This window comes from Ornithodoros turicata, chromosome 5 (assembly GCF_037126465.1).
Source record: "Ornithodoros turicata isolate Travis chromosome 5, ASM3712646v1, whole genome shotgun sequence".
Lineage (NCBI taxonomy): Eukaryota > Metazoa > Arthropoda > Arachnida > Ixodida > Argasidae > Ornithodoros > Ornithodoros turicata.
The window spans coordinates 33858331-33879786 of NC_088205.1; the positions used below are offsets into that span (position 1 = coordinate 33858331).

At 46.6% G+C, this 21456-nt stretch overlaps 1 protein-coding gene across 7 annotated transcripts in view; it reads right to left on the reverse strand.

The window, feature by feature from the left end:
- Positions 1-6334: 6334 nt before the first annotated feature.
- Positions 6335-21456, reverse strand: part of LOC135394331 (RAD51-associated protein 1-like) — a 57538-nt gene continuing 42416 nt past the window's right edge. For all 7 annotated transcript variants that reach the window (XM_064625025.1, XM_064625024.1, XM_064625026.1 and 4 more), the window contains one exon: positions 6335-15389. In XM_064625025.1, coding sequence (XP_064481095.1) covers positions 15217-15389 — 173 coding nt within the window. In that variant the 3' untranslated portion in view covers positions 6335-15216. The remainder of the gene's footprint in view (positions 15390-21456) is intronic.

Genomic DNA, 21456 nt, shown 5'->3' on the forward strand with positions numbered 1-21456 from the left:
ACTTTGTGCATTGCAATAGGGTAGTCTTGGCTACATGTATGAATTATGCCAGTTGACCAATGTTGTTAACCAGTGCTGCTACAATGTTGTGATTACATCCCTTGCGTTAAAATGAGTGCCAAACAAGCACAAAAGCGAGTAAATTGATAAATGCTTGCGGACTAATAACATTGCTATAGATGATAAGGCACTGAATAACAAGGGGCGATACTGCGATCAGGAAAATGGGGGTAGTTTTGTTTAGTACAAGTAGACCATTCTGGCACCTCACATGTCACAGCCTTCCACTGCATCGTCCATCGTGCAGTCTTACACTATCCCATAGTAGTGCAAAAAGTTGTCACAGTCAAATAAAGTCTGTCCATTTGTAGCTGTAAACAAGGAAATAGTCATAACAGGTCATAAATCTTGCAGATAGTCTTCCCAGTACTATCTCACTGTAGTGGAACAAGTCTATTTAATGATGATGATTGTGGAGCGTCATCACCAGGGGCGATACTCTACCCCATTGCTGGCGGTAATGTAGTGAAATGGAATAATGAGTCGCCTCACAGTGAGGACCGAAGTCCTACGGTGTCCAACAAATTTACAAGTGCTTTTAGCGCAAAAAGCAATCATAGTCAGAAAAAGTCCATTTGTTGCAGTAAGCAAGGAATGTGATAACAGGTCATAAATCATGCAGGTAGTCTTTTCTACCCTATAGTAGTGGAAAAAAGTCGGTAGCTGTAAACAACGAAATCATCATAACAGGTCATAAATCACGCAGATATATCTATCCTATGATCTATCCTATCTATATCTATCTATATCTATCCTAGATCTATACTATCCCACTGTAGTGCAACAACAAACTTTATTGCGAGATGATGAATGGGGAGTTTCATTGCCAGGGGCGATACTCTACCCCATGGTGGTGATGCGGGGAGTGAAATAACGAGCCGCTTCACAATAAGGATCGAAGTCCTGTGGTATCTAGAAAGGTGAAGAGAACTTTGAGGGCAGAGCATTGGTGGGCTGGATGTGGCTCATAAAAAGCCCATTTGTGGCTGTAAACAAGGAAACAGTTATACATCACAGGTCATAAATCATGCACAGGGCCCGGAATGTTATGATTCCGGGAATGTTGCTTCGGGAGGTTTTGCGGTCCTTGGAACTGTATAAATACCCAAATTGTCTAAAAAAGGCTCTACAAATGAAAATGTGCATTCCTTATCGGCATACTCAGACATTCCTCTTGGCCATTGCAGTTGTCACGATATCCATAATCAGGTTTTAAAAAGTGCACACACATGTACATATGTATTTTTGCATGGGACAATTAAGAACTTCCTGTTTTGCGAGTTAATAAAGCCATGTACCACGGAAATGTGCACTATGTTGCTGGATGTCATTCCCACGAACTGGCTTGCTACCTAGCTCATTTACGCCACGTGCTGACATCTCTTCGATGTGCTGTTCATTGCCTTCGAGCAATACTTTGATTTCCTTATTTTTATCAAGCACAACTTAAACTCGCTGACTACTTCTCAGGCAATTCTGTTTCGCGTAGCAAGAATCAGCCTAAAAGCAGCGTAGTAGATGTGTAGCTGGAACACGGGTTTTGGGCCATTGACATCCCTCTTGAAATAACGTGAGCAGTGGCAACACAAAGGGAACAGCAAATGTTAGAAAAACAGTACAAACAGCTTCGAAATACAACGTACTGTTGGGGACACGGTTAGCTAAAATCGCCTGTCAGCACTTCGCCGTCCCGTATTACCTCTGTTGTGCTTGAAAGTGTTGTGCCAATATTGTATTTGAAGGTGGACCACATGCAGCACGTGTTTACTACTAAAAAGAAATGGTATTGCAACACCTGGAGATTTGAGATGAGATAAACCACCTAGTGCTGATTTTAAACAACCATGTCCCCTACAGTACTATGCAACCAAATGGCGCCGAATATAACATGATATGCAACCGTCACATTATATGATGGTCAGAAAGAAATATGCCGAAATATGCAGTTATATGATCTACGAAACATTGTAGAATTGCGTCGTTGTGATTGGTAATATGTGGAGAAACAATCGGATATGTTAGACTGTATTTAAAAAATATGCATTTTGCATGAACTCCTGGGTCCTAATCATGCAGGTAGTCTTATACTATCCCATAGTAGTGCACAAAGTGGTCATAGATAGTCAATTTGTAGCTGTAAACAAGGAAATAGCAGAGGTGTTAAGTAGTTAACTACTTGTAGTTAAACTACTACATATATTGTAGTTAACAAGTAGTTAGTAACTATTTACGATTTTATAGTTACAACTACAAGTTAAACTGCCATATACAGTAGTTAACTACAGTAATTAGGTTACTACTTACTGCAAGTACTTCCAATTTTCTTTGCTCTGCGCTCAGATTGCTGGGCAAGCGACTCTTCGTTTGGTTTGGACGGGTCGCAGCGGCACACAACCGCCTCCTCGAGGTCAGGAAGGCGAACACCGTTCCAGCCGTGCCACCAAGACGTTGCGCGTGGTGTGAGGAGGGTGGGGTGACAGAAGCGAACGCCGTTAGAAGTGACAGGTCATTGTAGCTTGAGCACTGCAGTGTCTCAAAGCGTATTGTGTTGTTGCTGACGATGTGATGGAGGCCTTCGTCGTTAAATTTGCATACAGGAGAGCCACAGTTAAACCCGATGGGAACAGTTTTGTGGCATACTGCACGTTCTGCCCAAACACGGCAATTTCTGGAAATGCGAGAAATTCCAGCAACTTCCTCAAGGTACCATAGTGGGTGCTCGACCCCTGCTTCATATTTTTGGGTTTTGTGGTAAAAATGATGATTTTTAGTATCTGGCTAGTAACTATTGTGACTGCTAGTGAACACAGCTGTAGCCATTTCTTTCTTGACAGCCTCAGCTGGTTAATTTCGCTCTTTTGTGCTCAAGGAGGACGATGATTGAGTAATATTGCTTTGCCGGGGTTAACGACAGCCTGGTTTCCATGAGAGTAACAGCTGAGAGACACAAGCTGCCAGGACAAAAACGGGCACTTTTAGACTTCGAGTGACGTCCCCTGGCCCGTGTATGACAGTTGATGTTACGGCAGTGTTGGAATCTGTTTTCTTTCTCGTTTTAAAAATATTTATTTTCACCTCACAAACAGACAAGGCCACATGAAAAAGACATCGTAAAACAGTGTTTTTGCTGTTTTTGCTTTTGAACATGGAATGTTAATTGCAGGAGCAACACCCGACTAAGTACGGGTGCTATGAAAGGGAGAAGGCCGTTGCTGGTAACAGCCGAAAATGTAAGGCCATTCTAGATGACAGCGAAGAAGAGGAACACTAAACATCACAAGACAGCTCCGGCTGCTCTCAATCCTTTCAACCCTCCTTACTTCAGGCAATCGCAGAAGGATTCCTGAGACCCAAGGCTAAGCTAACACAGTCAGATTTCGAGCGCGAAGTTGTCGAGCTCCTGGTTACAGACATTATGCCAATGGCTGCTGTAAAACACCCAGGCTTTGAAAAATTTTGCAGTAGGGTAGCACCATCGCTGAGGTTACCCTGTCGACAGACTATATCCTGCCGTGTACTGGATCTGGTCACAAAGGAGCAGGCCGAAATGATCAAGAAACTCGGGAAGGCTCACTGGGTGGCCGCTACCGCGGAACTTTGGAGCTCGCACCAGAGGGCCTACTTGGGTGTGACAGCTCATTTCATTAATGATGATCTAGAAAGGAAGATGTTCGTGTTTGCTTGTCGGCGGTTCGCACACGAACACACAGCAGAAAATATTGCCGACATGCTGGCAAATATTTTTGACGAATATGGAATTTCTCATAAAGTCAAGGTCTGTGTTACAGACAACGCTGCAAACTTTGGAAAGGCGTTCCGGTTGTTTTCAAGAGAGAAGGAAGCATGCCACAGTACAAACGCTGGCGAATGCAGCGATGAAGAAGAAACGATCAGATCCGCAGAAACGGTGGACCTGGCCTCTCTCATGAACACTGCACATGGTGATTCTTTCTTCCTGACGTTGCCAATGCAAAAACGATGCGGCAATCACACTTTAAACCTTGTGGCTTCAACAGATGTGTCAGTGGGGAAAAGCAACGTTTCGTACAGAACTGTGTACGAAAGGTCCATGAAGAAGGTCCAGGATCTCTCAAACGCGGTGCACAGAAGCTCCAAGATGTCCGACATTGCCAGTCGCATCGCGGGGAAATCTTACTTGAACCCAACATCAACCCGATGGCTTTCCGACTATCATGCTGTAAAAAGAGTTGTCGATACTGGACTTGAAAAGGCATCGGAGTGCAGCACCGCTATGAACTTTGAGACGGCGCCTCTCACAGAGTCAGACTTCTCTTTTCTGTCCATGTACCTGGCTGTGATGAGCCCTATAGTGCAGGGCATGAAGGTTCTTCAAGGCCGAGAGGGCTGCATTTTGGGGCACATGATCCGAGTTATCATTGGAATTCAGGAGAGGTTAAAGCCAATGGACAGAGAGAAATTCGAGATCGTAGTTCCTCTCATAAATGCTCTACTTTCAAGCATCCGTAACCACTTTGAAGGTATCCTGAACGACGAAAAGTACCAAATCGCAACAGTGCTCGCTCCACAGTTCAAGCTTTCTTGTGTATCCGAGGGACTGCGTCTTGAGACGCGTGAGAAGCTGGTGAATGCCGTTAGGGAGGTGTACGAAGAAACTGCCGAAATCCATGCTGCACCGGCTGAGCTGTGTGACATGGAGCGACATGAATTGCAAGAGGAGGAAGGTGCAGACACCAGTGACATATTCAGCTTCATAAACAAAAGAAAACATGCCTCATAGGACGCTGACGACCACATCCTCTCAGAAGTGGAGGCTTACTTAAGCTGCAAGTCCACAGAAGTGACCTGTTTGATGCACTACCCAAACGTGAAGGAATGCTACCAAAAATACAACTGTTCACCCCCAAGCAGTGCAATTGTCGAAAGGCTCTTTAGTGTTGCTGGCCAGATCTTGACCACACGAAGATGTAGTACATCGGACAGTATCTTCGAGAGCATGGCGCTACTGCGTGCACATTTTGCTAATTTCAGTTAGCAACAACGCAACGTGTAGTACATTCCCAAACATTTCTTTCTTTTTATTTTTTTCTTCCTTATCCATTTCTAACTTATATTTATCACCGAGCGAAACAGTGATATACGGAGGAAGCGAGTGTAATTATGTGCGAATAAAACAGTACTTCCTGAGAACTATCAGGTCAGCTGGCTCAGGCAACAGGCTTAGTTTATGAGCACACATTTTTAGGCAGTTACCTGATCGAATTCATCGTGCTGTACAGCATACAGTAATGCAGAGAGGTTCCGCTGTCGAAATTCAATACCGCCCACGTGCGTACAGGAGAGTGCGAGAACAGACGCATCCGTAATGGCCGGTCATTGAAGGTTACTATTTCGATTGGGACACCGTTCTTCCGTTGGGGGGGCAAAACTGAAAAAGGGCAGTACACCGTAACAGCCATCATGGTAGCTACTTATTTCCTATTTATTGCTGTTAACGTCACTATAGAAAGTTTTACCATAATAATTACCTTCTGGATGTACAGTACCTCAATTCACCCTGCAGGTGCACTGCAGGGTAAAGAAATTTGGAAAAGATGAAATAGTTAACAAAGTAGTTAAACTACTTCACAGTAATTACAAAAGTAGTTGTAACTACTGCCAACCAAAAGTAGTTCAACTAGTAGTTCAACTAGTAGTTGGGGAAGTAGTTAGTAGTTGTAGTTCAACTATTAAAAAAGTAGTTACTTAACACTTCTGGGAAATAGTCATAACAGGTGATAAATCATTTAGGTAATCCTATACAATCCTATTGTAGTGGAAAGAGGAAATGAAAAGAGAACCCATTCCACGGCATAAGGATTAACAATGGCAGCTCGAGGATTAAATGTTACAGAACAAGAATTAAATCCTACAATATAAGGATTAAAAATGGCAGCATGAGGATGAAATTCCACGGTATGAGGATTAAATCCCACGGGGAAACCTGTAAATGTGCACGGTGAATACTTTGAAAAATTGACATAGTTTGGTGCTTCCCAAATTTTCCATAGTATTAAAGAAATAAAAGTGTGTCAACCTTGAACGCCACTTGTACATCAATTGAGTGTCCTTGGAACTCTTGTTGATAATGATGGTTATTCTCGCGGGGTTCGGCAGATAATTCGATAAACTTTTCAGCGGTTTTCAAGGACCCAAGTGGACATTTAGGGCAAAAACACTAGGCTTAGAATTGGTTCTGTGCCTGCTACTGCTACAGGAAACGATATTCCAGAAATAAAAAAATATGAAAGCAAAATAACTGTTACAACTCTTTATACTGCATGTAATATCCAGTGATGACAGCCTTCGTGGGTTTGCCACGATGCTTGGAAGGTACACTTTCTGGGCATATTTGTTCATTTTAACTTAATACTTCACAGCAACAATCAATAAAGACAGAGAATTCAACAGAAAGTAGATGGTGAACACACTAATGTGGGTGGATACACGTGCAGACAAGCGCAATGCGAGCTTTCCCACGAAGAGTTGACAGACGACATGCCAGAAGAAATGCTGTCAGGCTGTAATACAGTCACTACATAGGCTTGGTTGATGCAGTGACGTGATTCGTTAAGTGAGGCTTGTATGGTGACTGTAGGCTGCAGGCAGTATTAGATGCACTCAGAACGCTCAGTGTGGCCAGAGGAGCAATGCCATCTACATTTGATCTGATAGGTGAAGACATTTATATAGAGTGGCCGATTTAGGAAGCAAGGCTTTTCAAGCATGGCTCCAAATTCAGGGCTTTCAAGGCTCGGTGTGAACCCTGTTCTCAAGTCTACCCTTTGCGCCACCATTGCACCGGACAAATGGGTAGACCATTGTTGTGTATTGTGGTATTATTGGGATTATCTGCTGTATAATCTGCGAGATAATGAGTGCTTCACGGGAAGCTCTCTCTCCGGGGTGCATTACTGACAACCAAAGAAGCGTGTAGCATGTGCGGGACACATTCATTATATTCTATGCTAGTCTGTTAGGCAGTTGATGCCTGTACTGAGTATACCATGCAGCCTTTATGTCCCTGTGTGGAATAAAGACGTTGTTCTCTTGTACTCGGCAGGATTCAAGACATAACCACATGCCTCCTTTCCGTCTATGTCCCTGCAGTGTCACACACAAAAACCTCTTCTGTTCCAAAGTAGAGTTGCTTTACAACACTACACTATGACTGCTCAGTGCTGCCACATTTTTGCTCAAGGTTGGTGTATTCCAAGAAAGTGGAAGAGGACTCGGTAAAAAAAATACCCTCTCCCCCACCATACCTGACAACTCATGATCCCGATCAACAAACTAGTTTCACTTTGAGTCAACCTACTTCAAAAGTGATGGGAGTAATTTTGAGAAAGATAACACGGCCAGGTGCTTGTCCGGGGCATACCGACCCTGCTGCTTCTTGATTCCTATTCCTCTGCAGGCCCTTTGCACTGTTTACTTTCCTCTGCACCATAAGCAGCTCTGCAACCACAGACAAACTCAGAGCATTGGCCCTCATCAGGGGTGGGCATGTATTATAACACATTGTGTTATACAGTAGTATACATGTACTGGTAGTACTGTGATACATTTTGTATTAGTATTATGTATTATAAATTTTATAATACACATTTTCAAAAAGCATGTGTATTAGTATGATGATAATAAGCAAAAATATGTAGTATTACCCGTATTGCTGTATTACTTGTTGACACAGAAATACTTTTCGGCCTTCCCAGTGGGCACTGGTCATTGCCCCTGTATTACTCATGGTATGCACTGATAACAAGGGCCCATGTTCTCAGAAAATGGCTTCATGTCATTGCACCTTTGCATTGTTTCATTTCCCTGTCTTAGTCGCAAATCGGAACACTAGGTGACAGGGAGATCTCGCACACATCCTTGGTGAATGTCTCAAACTTGCCATGGCTGACATGCTCAGGGAGATGCAATACCCCATTTTTGCTGTCACTTTCACCATGGAAAGTCCCACCATTCTAAATAGTAAATTTTTTGTAATGGTTCATGAGGTACCGGGGCCTGACGTGCAAGGTCAATTTTTTTTTTTATTCCGTGTTAGTGCCGCGAAAGTGTGGCTATGAATGGCATACAAGGAGAGAGGACAGCAGGCAGGAGTGGCAGGCAGGGTAGTCTATGTATCCTGGGGCAGGTCAGAAGGAACTGTGCCAACATTCATCTGGAAAGTCTTCAGAAAACCTAAGGAAAACCTCAGACAACACAGCCACTGTCAGGATTCGAACCCGCATCACCTCCCAATCTCGGCGTGGAAGGCGATCATCCTAACCATAACATCACGCGAGCTGGTAACGGCAAATATGGCATAACACGTTCTTTGCTTCAACCAAACAGGCGAGCACTCGAAGATTAAATTTTTGAGAACATGTTATTATTAAAGTCAAATAGCCAGTAATGCATCTATTGTTTCATACAACAGGCACTGTAAATTGTGAAATGGATGTTGTGCACGCCCTGGTCTTTTCAAAAAGTTATGCATTCCTGGTACTACCATAACATATTATAATACAGTATTCATATTATACAGGGTGCTTTTAGGCTTTACAGAATTTTTATAAAAAGCTATGAGAGCAGCACAGATGTCGTTTTTGCAATTCAGTTCTACGGCGAGGCATGCATCCTCTCGAAGAAAATATGCAACTAGAAGATGATTAATTTCCTTAAATCCCTCCATTAACTGTTTAATTAGAGAGTTTCGTGCAAAAGTGAGATAGCAGAACGGGAGACAATCCTCGTTGAAATCCATGCTATGTGTTAAAAATGAAGTAAACAGCGCGTGATGTGAACTATCCATAGCTGAATTTTGGTATGCAAAAGACCCAAAACGGAAAAGGCACGCCTCAGGAGTGCATCACCCTCACCGACGGAAGCATATTTGGGCCGGAAAGCAGTTTATCTGGCTAGCTGTGTGGCACCTACTGCAATCATCTCCATCGCTCCAAATAACGTGGCCCTCTGACATTAAATGAATGCTGTACTCCCTGCGTTCCCGGTCGCCGCGGTTTTGGTTTCGGCTTATTTGCATAGCAAAATTCGGGGCTGGATATTTTAACGCACGAGCGTGTTTCAGGATTTTTTTAAACGTGGAACAGCTTTTAACAAAGATAGTCTCTCAATCTGATATGTACTGTTAGGGACACGGTTAGCTAAAATCGCTTGTCAGTACTTCGCCGTCCCACATTACCTCTGTTGCGCTTGAAAGTGTTGTGCCAATACTGTATTTGAAGGTGGACCATGTGCTGCACGTGTTTATTACTTGAAAGAAATAGTCTTGCAACACTTGGAGATTTGAGATGAGATAAACCACGGAGTGCCGATTTTAGACGGCAGTGTCCCCTACAGGCGTCACCATTCCGCAGGTCAGCTTCACCTAGCGCCTGCGTGCTTTAGTTGAAGCTCGCTTTGCGGCACTGTCATGCGACTCGCGAGTGTAAAGCACGTGCTTGGGCATTTTAATTCATCTCGCGAATTTGGGCAACGTTGGCCAAAAACGAAGACGCAAAAGCGTTACTGTTGTGTCGTAGGTTATCTTTATTATCACGCATCTGCTTTCCTCGTTCCTTATCTGGTTATCTTAATACACGTTTGTGTTATCTTGTTTAGTTCATGCCGCAAGGCGGCGTGCTTGACATAAGCTATATAAACAGTGGATTTTGAAATAAAGGTTGTTGTTGGTTTGGGACCTGCTTGGCTGGTGCCTCCTCCTTCCTGCCGGGAACATCACAAAATGGCGACGAGGGCTTAAGTGCTGTATGAACCACGAGCCACGGCCACAGGATGAGCTTCTTTGGTCTTCAGCCGCCGGTGCCGTTTCTTCCATTGCCGGGGGACCCAGAGTTGCCATGGGAGCAGTGGCGCAGCATGTTTTTGAACTACTTGGCTGCCATTACCGACACTACGTTCACGGGCCCGAGGAAGAAGGCAGTGTTGTTGCACTGTTTGGGTGCAGAAGGGCAACGGATCTTTCGGGCTTTGGAGACGGCGACTGTTGTCATGAAAGAGGGCGAGGGAGACGGGAAAGATGGTGGCAAGGACGAGAGCAAGCAGAGTGAAGTGTTGGAACAAGCTTTGCAGATCCTGGACAAGAGGTTTGGAAGTGCGCCGAACGTAGCCGTTCTTCGCCACCGGTTTCGTGCGAGACGACAGCAGCCTGGAGAGTCAACGCAAGCATTCGTCGGAGGACTAAGATGCCACGCAGCGAAATGTCAGTATGGGATATTTGAAGATGATGCCGTCAGGGACCAATTACTGGAAGGCACTATGGTCCCGGGACTACGGGAGCGACTACTTATAGAAGGCGGATGGTTATCACTGAGTGCTGCGGTGACGTTGGCAACTACGTACGAAGAGAGCATAAAGGCCGCCAAAGAGTTTCAGCAGTCTGGTGAAGTACAAAAAGTTGACAAGTACCGGCAGCAGGAGAGAAGGAAAGGGAAATGGCCGCAAAAGGAAGCCAAGGGCGCAGACTGACAACCAACGGGGGGTCCTAAACCAACATTACAACGTGCCGGTAAGCAATTGGCATGTTATCGTTGTGGAAAAATTGGTCATTTCGCCAATGACGGAAATTGTAGAGCCATAGATAAGAAATGCAGAGGATGTGGAAAGATTGGACATCTTATCAAGGTCTGCCGAAATTCAAAGACTATTAACGCAATCCAGTTAAACAACGAGGATATCGCTGTATTAAGAATTGGGGACGGACATGCGAATGAGGTGTACGCCGAAGTTACTGTGGAAGATGTCTCCATGAGATTAACTGTCGACACTGGGTCAGCGGCTTCGTTAATGCGTCAAGATGTGTACAAGGTCAATTTCGAGCGGAAGTACCCGTTAGCACCACCGCCGCGCAAGCTGGTGAATTACAGTAATCAGAAGATATCTGTTACGGGCTGCTTCGAAGCTAAAGTTGTGTTCAAGGACAAAGTGGGGACAATTTTGTTCTATGTTGTACCAAGGGGAACAACTTTGCTGGGACGTGATGCCGTCCGGGTGTTGAACATATGCATTGAGGGCAAGTCGTTGCAGTGTTTGAGTATCGATGGGACTAATGAGAGTGTCTTGCCGCCTGATCTAAGAAGAGAGTTCGGACAGTTGGTTGAGAAACGAATTGGTTTTGCAAAAGGATTTACGCATAAAGTGCATGTGAAGGCTGATGTCAAGCCTGTAGCACAGAAGTTGCGTCGGCTACCGCTGGCGTTGAGAGACAGGGTGTCCAAAGAACTGAATAAGCTTGAAAGTGAAGGCATCATTGAAAGGGTTGATGCATCGCCGTGGGTGTCACCAATTGTGGTGGTTCAGAAGCCGGACGGTAACATTCGACTTTGTGTCGATCTGAGGGAGCCCAACAAAGCGATAGTAGCTGATGCGTACCCGTTGCCTACAGTGGAGGAATTGCTGAATTCTTTATCAGGAGCGAACTATTTTGCAAAATTGGATTTGGCGTCAGCATATTATCAAGTTGATCTGAGTCAGGAAAGTCGTGCGCTGACAACATTTATCACACATGAGGGACTGTTCCGGTTTCGGCGTGTGTGTTTTGGACTAGCGTCGGCACCATCGGTGTTCCAGAAACTGATGTTGCAGCTTCTTCGAGACTGCCAAGGAGTCGTTGTGTACTTGGACGATGTTGTGGTGTTCGGCAGTGATCGGGAAGAATACCGGAGAAATTTGCGAAGGGTCTTGAAGAAAATAGCTGAGGCTGGACTAACCCTTAACAGGAAGTGTGTATTCGACAGGCAGGAAATTCAGTTCCTCGGGCACCAGTTGTCTTTCGGTGGAATTCGGCCTCTGCAATCGAAAATTGATGCTGTCATGGAAGCCCCAGCGCCCAAAAATCAAGAAGGACTCCGTGCATTCATAGGACTTACTGGTTATTATGCCCGCTTCGTACCTCGCTACGCGCATGTGGTGGAACCCCTGCGTAAACTTCTACATAAAGGTGCGTCGTTTGAGTGGAATAAGGAAGCGGACGAAGCCTTCAGGAGAGTCAAACAGCTTCTAGGAGCAGCAGGGGTATTGCGTCCTTTCGACCCTAAGATGCCAGTTATTGTAACAACGGACGCCTCTAGCTGTGGAGTTGGAGCGGTGTTGCAGCAGCGAGACGAGAAGAGCCTGCACACAGTAGCTTTTGCATCGAGGACCTTGTCCACTGCAGAACGGAACTATTCGACAGGTGAGCGAGAAGCGCTCGCTTGCATCTGGGCTTGTGAGCGATGGCATGTTTACCTCTTGGGGGAGACACTTTACACTTAGGACTGATCATCGCGCGCTGGTCACTCTTCTGTCAACCCGAGGGCAGGGACATCGACCTCTGCGGATTGTGCGCTGGACAGCCAGACTCCTGAATTACCACTACACGGTCGAACATAAGAAGGGCTATGAAAACATCATAGCCGATGCCCTGTCTAGGCTGCCTCTGTCCAACAGCGAGGAAACAAAATTCGATGAGGAGGTAGTTTCATGGGTAACTACCTGTCTGACAAAGGCAGAAGTACAGCGAGCAACGGAGCAGGATGGCCTGTTGAAGAAAGTTATCACATACATCAGGACGTCTTGGCCAGTGAAGCAGAGTGTGTCTACAGAGGAAGAACCGTTCTATCAGGTACGGGAGGAACTGTCCGTAGTTGATGGTCTTGTGTACAGGGATGAAAGACTAGTGGTTCCAAAACAGTTGTCGAGAAGGATCATTTCCCAAGCTCATCAGGCTCACCAGGGGATGGTAAGGACCAAACAACGAATTAGGCAGGTATATTGGTGGACCAGCATGGATTGAGAAGTTGAAGAATATGTAAAGAGTTGTGCAGTTTGCCAAGCAGCAGATAAGTCTGCAAGAGTGTCACCGGCACCACTACAACCAGTACCATTACCTGAAGGACCATGGCAGAAGTTGGCGATTGATATCGTCGGGCCATTTCAGTGTGCTCCACAAGGGTGCAGATTTGCCATCTCGTTGATGGACTATTTTAGCCGATGGCCTGAGGTTGCTTTTGTTGGAACTGTAACAGCGCAGGTGGTCATTGGGTTTCTTCAGCGTGTGTTTTGCCGTGAGGGGCTGCCTAACGAATTAGTCTCGGACCACGGACCTCAATTTACGTCAGCAGTATTCGAGGAATTCCTGAAGAAGCAGGGTATTAAGCACTTATTTTCGTCTGTGTATTATCCGCAGGCAAATGGATTGATAGAACGGTTTAATCGTGTTCTGAAAGATCAAGTGCAGCTTGCAGTTTTGCAAAGGAAGCCAGTGATGGAGGTAGTAAAGCAGGGTCTGCTAGCATTTCGGTGCACGCCGCATGCTACAACGGGATGTGCTCCAGCAGTGCTCTTGCACGGCCGAATGCCTCGGACGAAGTTCCACGTGGTTGGCATAGCAGTGCCTTCAACCCCTCCCGGAGATGATCTACGTCGGAAGGTGAGCGACCGACAAGAGTATATGAAAAGATACACGGACGCGCGTCGAGGTGCAAAGACACCACAGGTTAATCCCGGGGATTTCGTTCGCATAAAATTGAAGGAAAAAGGGAAGGCAATGCCTCGGTTTTCAAGGCCATTGAAGGTATTGAAGAAATGCGGGAAAAACTTGTTTCTGCTTCAGGATCGTCGGGTGTGGAATGCATCAAAGTTAGCACTATACTCTCGGCCTGTCTCTACGGATGCAGCCTGTTCGTCAGAGCTGTTGTCGCCTGCCATCTACAGTGGGGTGCAAGATGTATTGTGTGGTGATGTGCAAGCAGCTCAAGAACCTGAAGGACCAATCGACATAGACACAGGGAGTGATGTCCAGACCCCAGAGCCAGTGCCTCCAGCTACTTCTACCGAGGAGCGGGATGAGGATGCAAGTGTGCAGGGAACTGTACCCGAGGGACAGCACGCAAGTCGACCTCAGAGAGTGCGACGACCCCCAGCGTATCTCCGTGATTATGTTTTGGATTAGAAGAAGGAATTTTGAAAATGTGTGGAATGTTGGGACGGTCTATGGTTGCGTTCTGTGGTTCTAACTAAATTAACTCGTTTAACAAATACTAACAGTTACGTTAAGGGGGAAGAGATGTTGTGTCGTAGGTTATGTTTATTATCACGCATCTGCTTTCCTCGTTCCTTATCTGGTTATCTTAATACACGTTTGTGTTATCTTGTTTAGTTCATGCCGCAAGGCGGCGTGCTTGACATAAGCTATATAAACAGTGGATTTTGAAATAAAGGTTGTTGTTGGTTTGGGACCTGCTTGGCTGGTGCCTCCTCCTTCCTGCCGGGAACATCACAGTTACGACTGACCTCTTTCACTGAGAGTAATGGAAAATTAACGGTCACTGTCTATTTTCTTGCCTCTATTTGTCTGTACTTCTTGTCTCGGCTTTATTTCGCAGTCATGCACCAGCTTGTCAGCACGATTTCGCTTTTGTCGATCAATTTTTAGATTTGGTCGATTTCTTTGCATACGAATATTTTCTGTCGCCCCGAGAGATTCGTATCATCGAGATCCTACTTATCTTGCTTTTGCACGAAATCCTCTAATTAGAGTTAATTAATGAATTTTGGGTAATTAATCATCTTGTAGTTGCATACTTTCTTCGAGAGGACGTCCGCCTGCCCCTGGAACTCAACTGCAAAAACGACATCTATACTGCTTGCATAGCTTTTTTATAAAAATTCTTTAAAGGGTAAAAAAAACACCCTGTATATTATAACACACTGTTTCAGAAGTATTATTGTGCAATATTATGTATTAGTAGCACAATACAAAAAATAGTATTACTGCACACCCCTGGCATCAATGCTCTCCTGCTTGCTCATTAAGAGGGACTCACATTCTGGCCCAACCCCTGGTGCTCACTTGAGACTTGCAACGAATAAGTTTGCCATGCTAGGGAAACATCAGTACTCACTGTCTAGTTTCCGTATGAAGCCTCTGCAAAAATGATGATGTCATTACAATTGCAATTATTATGATTTCATTGGTTGAGTGAAAGTACACATTCACAATTTTGCCCAATACTAGTTGTCAAGCTATACTAAAATCCATTGAAAACAATTCCACATTGATCGAATAAGCACCCACTAAAATACATGTCCAGAGCAGAAGCTCTGGTACAGTTTGATGGACGCAAAGGTATTAAAAATTCAGCATTAACGACTTTCCACTCTGACAGTGCTGTGCAGGGGTTTTCCGGCACTCAGTCTCCTGGATAGCCCAAGTCGTATAGTACGAGCTCTTCCACTGCCTGGCACTTTCGATACACTGTGGGCCGTCTTGAGATGGTTCACTTTCAGGGATGGCGTGACTGGCTTGTGACATGGGACTGAAATAATAATGAGAGGAAAATCCAGTTCTTTAGTCCCAGAAGACAAACAGTATCTGTTAAAAATCTTGGTTGCTATTCCCTTAACGTTTCCTTACCAGTTTGCTGGACGTCCTAACTTTCTACAGTTCTTTAGTACTAGCTGGAAAAGTTTGTGCCTCTGGCCATTTGGACCAACTCTACCCGATGCCTAACTAATGTCATGGCTAACTTCGAGGCAGTTGCCTTTCACACGTCACACAATTTAGCAGAACTGCACGTGACCAATTTTTTTGCTGCTGTTTTCACCAGTAGGTGAAGTTTCCAGTACAAAGTGATACCTGAAGTCAGCTTCAAATGTATGTGCCTTGCTAGTTTAAACTCCAGCACATAGCTATCATTTAGTCACATGCTATTAACACTTACTGTCCCCATAGTGGAACATGATTGAAGCAGCAGCACTTCAACACAGACGAGACTGCAAAATAGCTTGCTCCGGTTAAAAGGAGAAGGAACAGAATGAATGATCTCTGAGGTGATCCTAAGGTAGTGCACGCTGCATGCATGTGCATAGGAATTTAGGAACACGGATGCCCTACACCAACAAACTCCACCTAGACACAGAAAATCTACTTAATGTAGCCTCCCATTCCTTCGCACGTGGACATATAAAGTTGAGATATCAGTCATTTGTTGCAGACGATTTCAATCACAGGCTTTCTGTGACTACCAGTGGCTGCCCATGGAGCTGATGATGACAACTGTCTCCAAGGTTTACGTGTAACTCTATTCCAATTACCCTTACCTACTGTCCCCAGGGCTACAGCCAGGTTGTGATTGGCAGATACTTAATTGTTATGTCATGTTTAAGCGAACAGGCTTTGTTTCAAGGTGGTGTTGCCTGCACTCGCCATTTGTAGCCACCCTCACGTGGTCGCTTGTGGGAAAATTACCATCTTTTCCTCGTCTCACATTATAGGCAACACCATTTTGAGGATGTGTGACTTCTCTTATACAGTAGAATCTCGTTAATTCAAAATCGCTTAATTCGAACCTCCGGATAATTCGAACTTGCGTCCGGGCTCTTGACCGACGCAGACATCATTGACGCCGGGTGCGCCTGCAGAACTAGACCACAGGACCGTGCGGACTGCAGCGACGAAGATTCAAATGACCCAAGCTGCGAACAAGTGCCTTTACCAAGTGCATGTGATGAAGTATTGGCGCTGGATATGACAGGATATGACAGTGCGCTATTTTCCTTTTGAGGAAACCGCGGAAGCTGTGCTTGAACATCTGTTCAAATCGAATGCGATGCTAAAAATCCCGCTCCAGGAAACGTTGCAGCAGCGAACTACTGACTGCTTTCAAGCCTAACTTGCTTCGTAATTTCTGTAAGCTAATTTATGTGAACATATAAGGCCGGTATTTCCTTCAAAGTCGTAACTGTCGCGACACTCTGTCGGTTTTCTCCGCCATAACATTGGTTAGGCATCGGGAAGGTAATGATGGCAGTGACGAAGTTTGGCAGCAGTAACAGCAGTAACAATTTGAATTACGCTTATATCATTTAAATATGTCTTGTAGAAGGAGGACGAAGATGGGGCACGAACGCGTGGGGAGGAAAATAAAGTGGCATTAGGAGAATGTTTTAGGACGGGAACGGCCAACAGCCGCTTTTGTCTCTGGCCTTGGCTAGCCACACTACATTTTTGGCGCAGTCGACAGGATCGAACATCATCTGGATCCAGTTCTTCGTGGGACGTACCCCCAATCCCGAGGCGAGGTTCGTCTTCGAAAAGTACCAGATCGAAGGAGAAGACCCCATTACATTGCCACCGTCAGTGAGTGCAACGGACACAATCCGGTTCATCGTAGGAAAAGCCAAGATGAGTGAGGAGGAAATGTTGGAGAAGGGGATCGTACGGATCAACTTGAAAATGACGGATTTTCAAGAACAGATCGCTGCCAAGATCGCAGAAGGTGCTGCCTCACAGACAACCATTTCCCCAACATCAATATCGGTCGAGGGCATGATGTCCCGGCTGATTGAGCTACAGCACCAGCAGGCAAAGCAACAACAAGAATTCCTGCAGATCGTTACGGGTACGATGGCTCCGCAACCGCGGTTCGAACTAGTCCAACCTGACATTTTTGATGGTACAAGCTCCAGCCCCCAATCATGGATCTCCTTTTACGAGTACGCTTGCGGGAAGAGCCGGTGGGCGACGGATGAGGACAAAATTACAAACTTTAGACTCTTCCTGGCGGGTATAGCGAAGTCTTGGTATGAGCTTAGGATATCAAGCCATGCCGAAGACTCATGGGACCTCTGGAAAAAAAACTTCCTCGGCTCGTTCCAGGAGAGCGCGGTAGACCGGTGGGACCATGCGATATCGTTCAGGTATCGAGCGGGAAGCCCACTTGCATATTTTTATGAGAAGAGACGGCTCCTGCAGGTGGCAGACCCTACCCTCTCGGATACATCCATTGTTCCTCTCATCATCCTAGGAATGCAGAGAGATCTCCAGCGACAGGTCCAAGTGAAGAGCCCCGCCGATGTTGAGGGTCTCCTACAGTGCTGCAGAGTACTCTTAGTGGATCACCCCCAAGACAGGTATCCGAGGGAGCGACAGAATGGCGGCAGCGTATCTGGGAATAACCCCCCATTCTCGAGGCAACGTGCACAACTTGGAGAAGCGACCCCCAGCGACCAATACAGAGCTCCGCCGCGAGACAATCGTCTCAACTACGTAGGAAGAGACCATCCGTGTTATGATGCGGTCCCAGCAAAAGAGGAGGCAAAAAACGATTAAAAGAGGGTCCACAGTCTGGCCCGACGATAACAATGGAGACTGTGTATCTTGCTAGCCAAAATCTAGTGTATGTCACGATGATGGTAAATGGGAGGCCCACCGAAACCCTGTTAGACAGCGGGGCAACAGTGAACATCGTGAACAGGAGAGAGGTCAACCAGGGACGTGTTAATAAGGGGCGGCCCATACTCGTACGAAGTTTCGACGGGACACGTCGGGAACTTGATGAGTGGACCACGATTGAGCTATCCTTCCAGGGTCAAACACTTGCCGTTGACGCCCTAGTTATCGACGATGTGGAATACAATCTCCTGCTGTCTAGGCCCGCCATGAAGGCAATGCGGATGAATTTGTTTTGGGACGACCGCGTGGACGTCGAAGGACTAACAATAGTCTCAGAGCCGCCATTACCCAAGTCCGCCGACGTCTCCGCAATATACCCGGAGCTCAGGTGCCTTGGGCCATGCCCACCGGCAGTTAGGTCGCATGTCGTACCCTTTAAATTAGCTAAAACTACACCTATTCGATCCAAGCCGTACCCCCCTGTCAAGAGAGAGGAAGGCCTAGCTGCGGAGGGAGCTACAAACAATGCTGGACGCCAAGATAATAAGACCGTCAACGTCGACATTCGCTTCGCCAATAACAATCGCACCGAAAGAAGATGGAACCTTCAGATTGTGCACGGACTACCGTCTGCTGAATCAGCAGACTGATATGTTCCCTTATCCGATGCCACGAATCGACGACGTAAGGTAAATGCGTAGGTATAACCATGCATAGGTATAACCAAGGGGTATTGGCAAATCCCTCTGGTAGAACAATACAAGAAGTATACAGCATTTATAACACCATTCTACATATACGAATATAACCGGCTCCCGTTCGGGTGGAAGAATTCAGGAGCATGGTTCCAGAAGATCATGGACGACATTCTCAGACCCTTCAGGGGAAAGTTCTGTGCTGTATATATTGACGACATAGTGATCTATTCCCGCACCCAGGAGGATCACAGCCGACACGTGTCCCTTGTCCTCTCCGCGCTGAGCGAGGCAGGCGTAAAGGTAAATTTCAAGAAGAGCAAATTCTTCCAGGAGAAGGTTTCTTGGTCTTGGTGGAAGGTTTCAACGTTTCTTGGTAAAGTGTTGGACGGTAAGACGAAAAGTACGAAGCGGGAGTTCGTGGCCAGGATAACGGGGTTGCGGAAGCCGCACGACGTCCACTCTTTGAGGGTGTTCCTCGGCCTAGCCGGCCACTTCCGTGCCTTCATTAAAGACTACGCCACCAAGACCAGGGGTCTCACGCAGCTTACCCGGAAGGACACACCCTTCCAGTGGACAGAAGAATGCGAAGCAGCATACCAATTCTTAGTACAGAAGATATCATCCGATCCTATGTTAACCCTGCTCGACTTCACACTGCCGTTCGAACTCAAAACAGATGCGTCGCATTACGGCACCGGTGCAGCGTTGTATCAGAGACGCTGCGAGAACCCGAAGGGACGTCAACTCAGCGTGATAGGGTACCACTCCCACAAGTTTTCACAGCCAGAGACAAATTACACCACAACCGAGAAGGAGGCGCTGGCAGTGGTGCTAGCTTTGGAGTACTTCCGTCCATACTTGGAGGGTCGTTCATTCGACCTGTTCACCGACAACCAGGCACTATCACACCTCCTCAAATTGTCTAAGCCCTGAGAAAGGATCGCTCGCTGGATCAACGAGATACAACACTTTGACTTCAGGGTGTCTTACCGTCTGACCTTACTGATGCCGATGCGTTGTCACGGTTGGCTCTTTAGTGAGGCATCTACTAGCGAGGTCACCCAGGAAGTAAACAGCGCCAAACTTTGGGAAGGTTCCGAACAGCTCCAGTTCCTGGAGTCGAAAGGGAAGTTTCACGTACCAGCCACCTTGGTCCGCAAAATCCTGGAGTTGTACTATGACAGTCCTGGATCCGGGGGACACGACGGATTTTGGCGAACCTACCTCAAGATAAGGAAGCGTTTCGAATGGAAGAACATGAAACGTGACGCACGAAGGCACGTCGGGTCGTGCCACACATGTCAGCTGCATAAGGCAAAATACCGGCAACAGACTGACACAATGATACTCCCCCCCCCCCATTCAAGGATCCCCTTTGAGATACTCCACCTGGACTTCGCAGAGATAAAAAAGAAGGGGGAGGGGGTGTCCAGGATGCAGGCTTTCTTGCTCGCAATCGACCAAGCGACAAGAATGGTTGCTGCCCGTGCGGGGAAGGAGGATGTACAATCCATGATCAACCTACCTAGAGCGCGAAATGTTCCGGGATACGAAGCTTTTCATCTCGGGCCGGCTTTCCGTAGCAGGAAACTCAAGACGTGGGCCGCGCAGAGGCATAGTGGTACGCACAACGACCCCATACCATCCCGCAGCGAATGGGCTTGCTGAGCGAGCGATACGTGACATTAAGGGCTACATAGCGTACTACCCTGAATACCAAGGAGGGTGGAAGTGTGCCCTGGAGGCGGCAGTGCACCACCACAACAGATCACATACCTCGGCACTGGGATGCAGCCCCCAGTATGCAGCTTACCGGGCCGTGCACGTCCAACGGGCTGATCAGGAGCCCGGTATCACTGACAAAGTTCAGCGACAAGAGAGTCCGCGCAGCGCCGAAAAAGAGGCCAAATACAGACACCAAATGAAGAAAGGATTCGATCTCCGCCACAACAGCAGGATCCCGAAGCTCGAGGATGGAGACCTGGTGCTCGTACGTTGCGGTCTACGGGGCAGTAGAAATCCGTTTGAGGGGCCTTATACCGTCAAGAAGCTCATCACATTCGGAGGTATACTAAAGGCTGTGACTTATCATGTACGGAAAGGAACGGAAGAAAGGGCTACCATGGGAAATATAGTGCCCTACCATCCACAGAGGGATGGACAAAGGAGCTCCGGAGTAATGTAGAAGGAGGACGAAGATGGGGCACGAACGCGTGGGGAGGAAAATAAAGTGGCATTCTCAGAATGTTTTAGGACGGGAACGGCCAACAGCCGCTTTTGTCTCTGCCCTTGGCTAGGCACACTACACGTCTTAAAGTGAAACCGGTACCGCGAACGTATAGCACGACTCGAAGTGCGTCACAACGCGTCTGCATGCGCTCCGTGCGTCCAAGCCCACTTCCAGGAGAGCGTCTCCCGTTAGTTCGAACTCCGCTTTATTCGAACAAATATCCCGGTCCCCTCGAGTTCGAATTAATGAGAGTCCACCGTATTCTGTGCAGGCATCTGGCA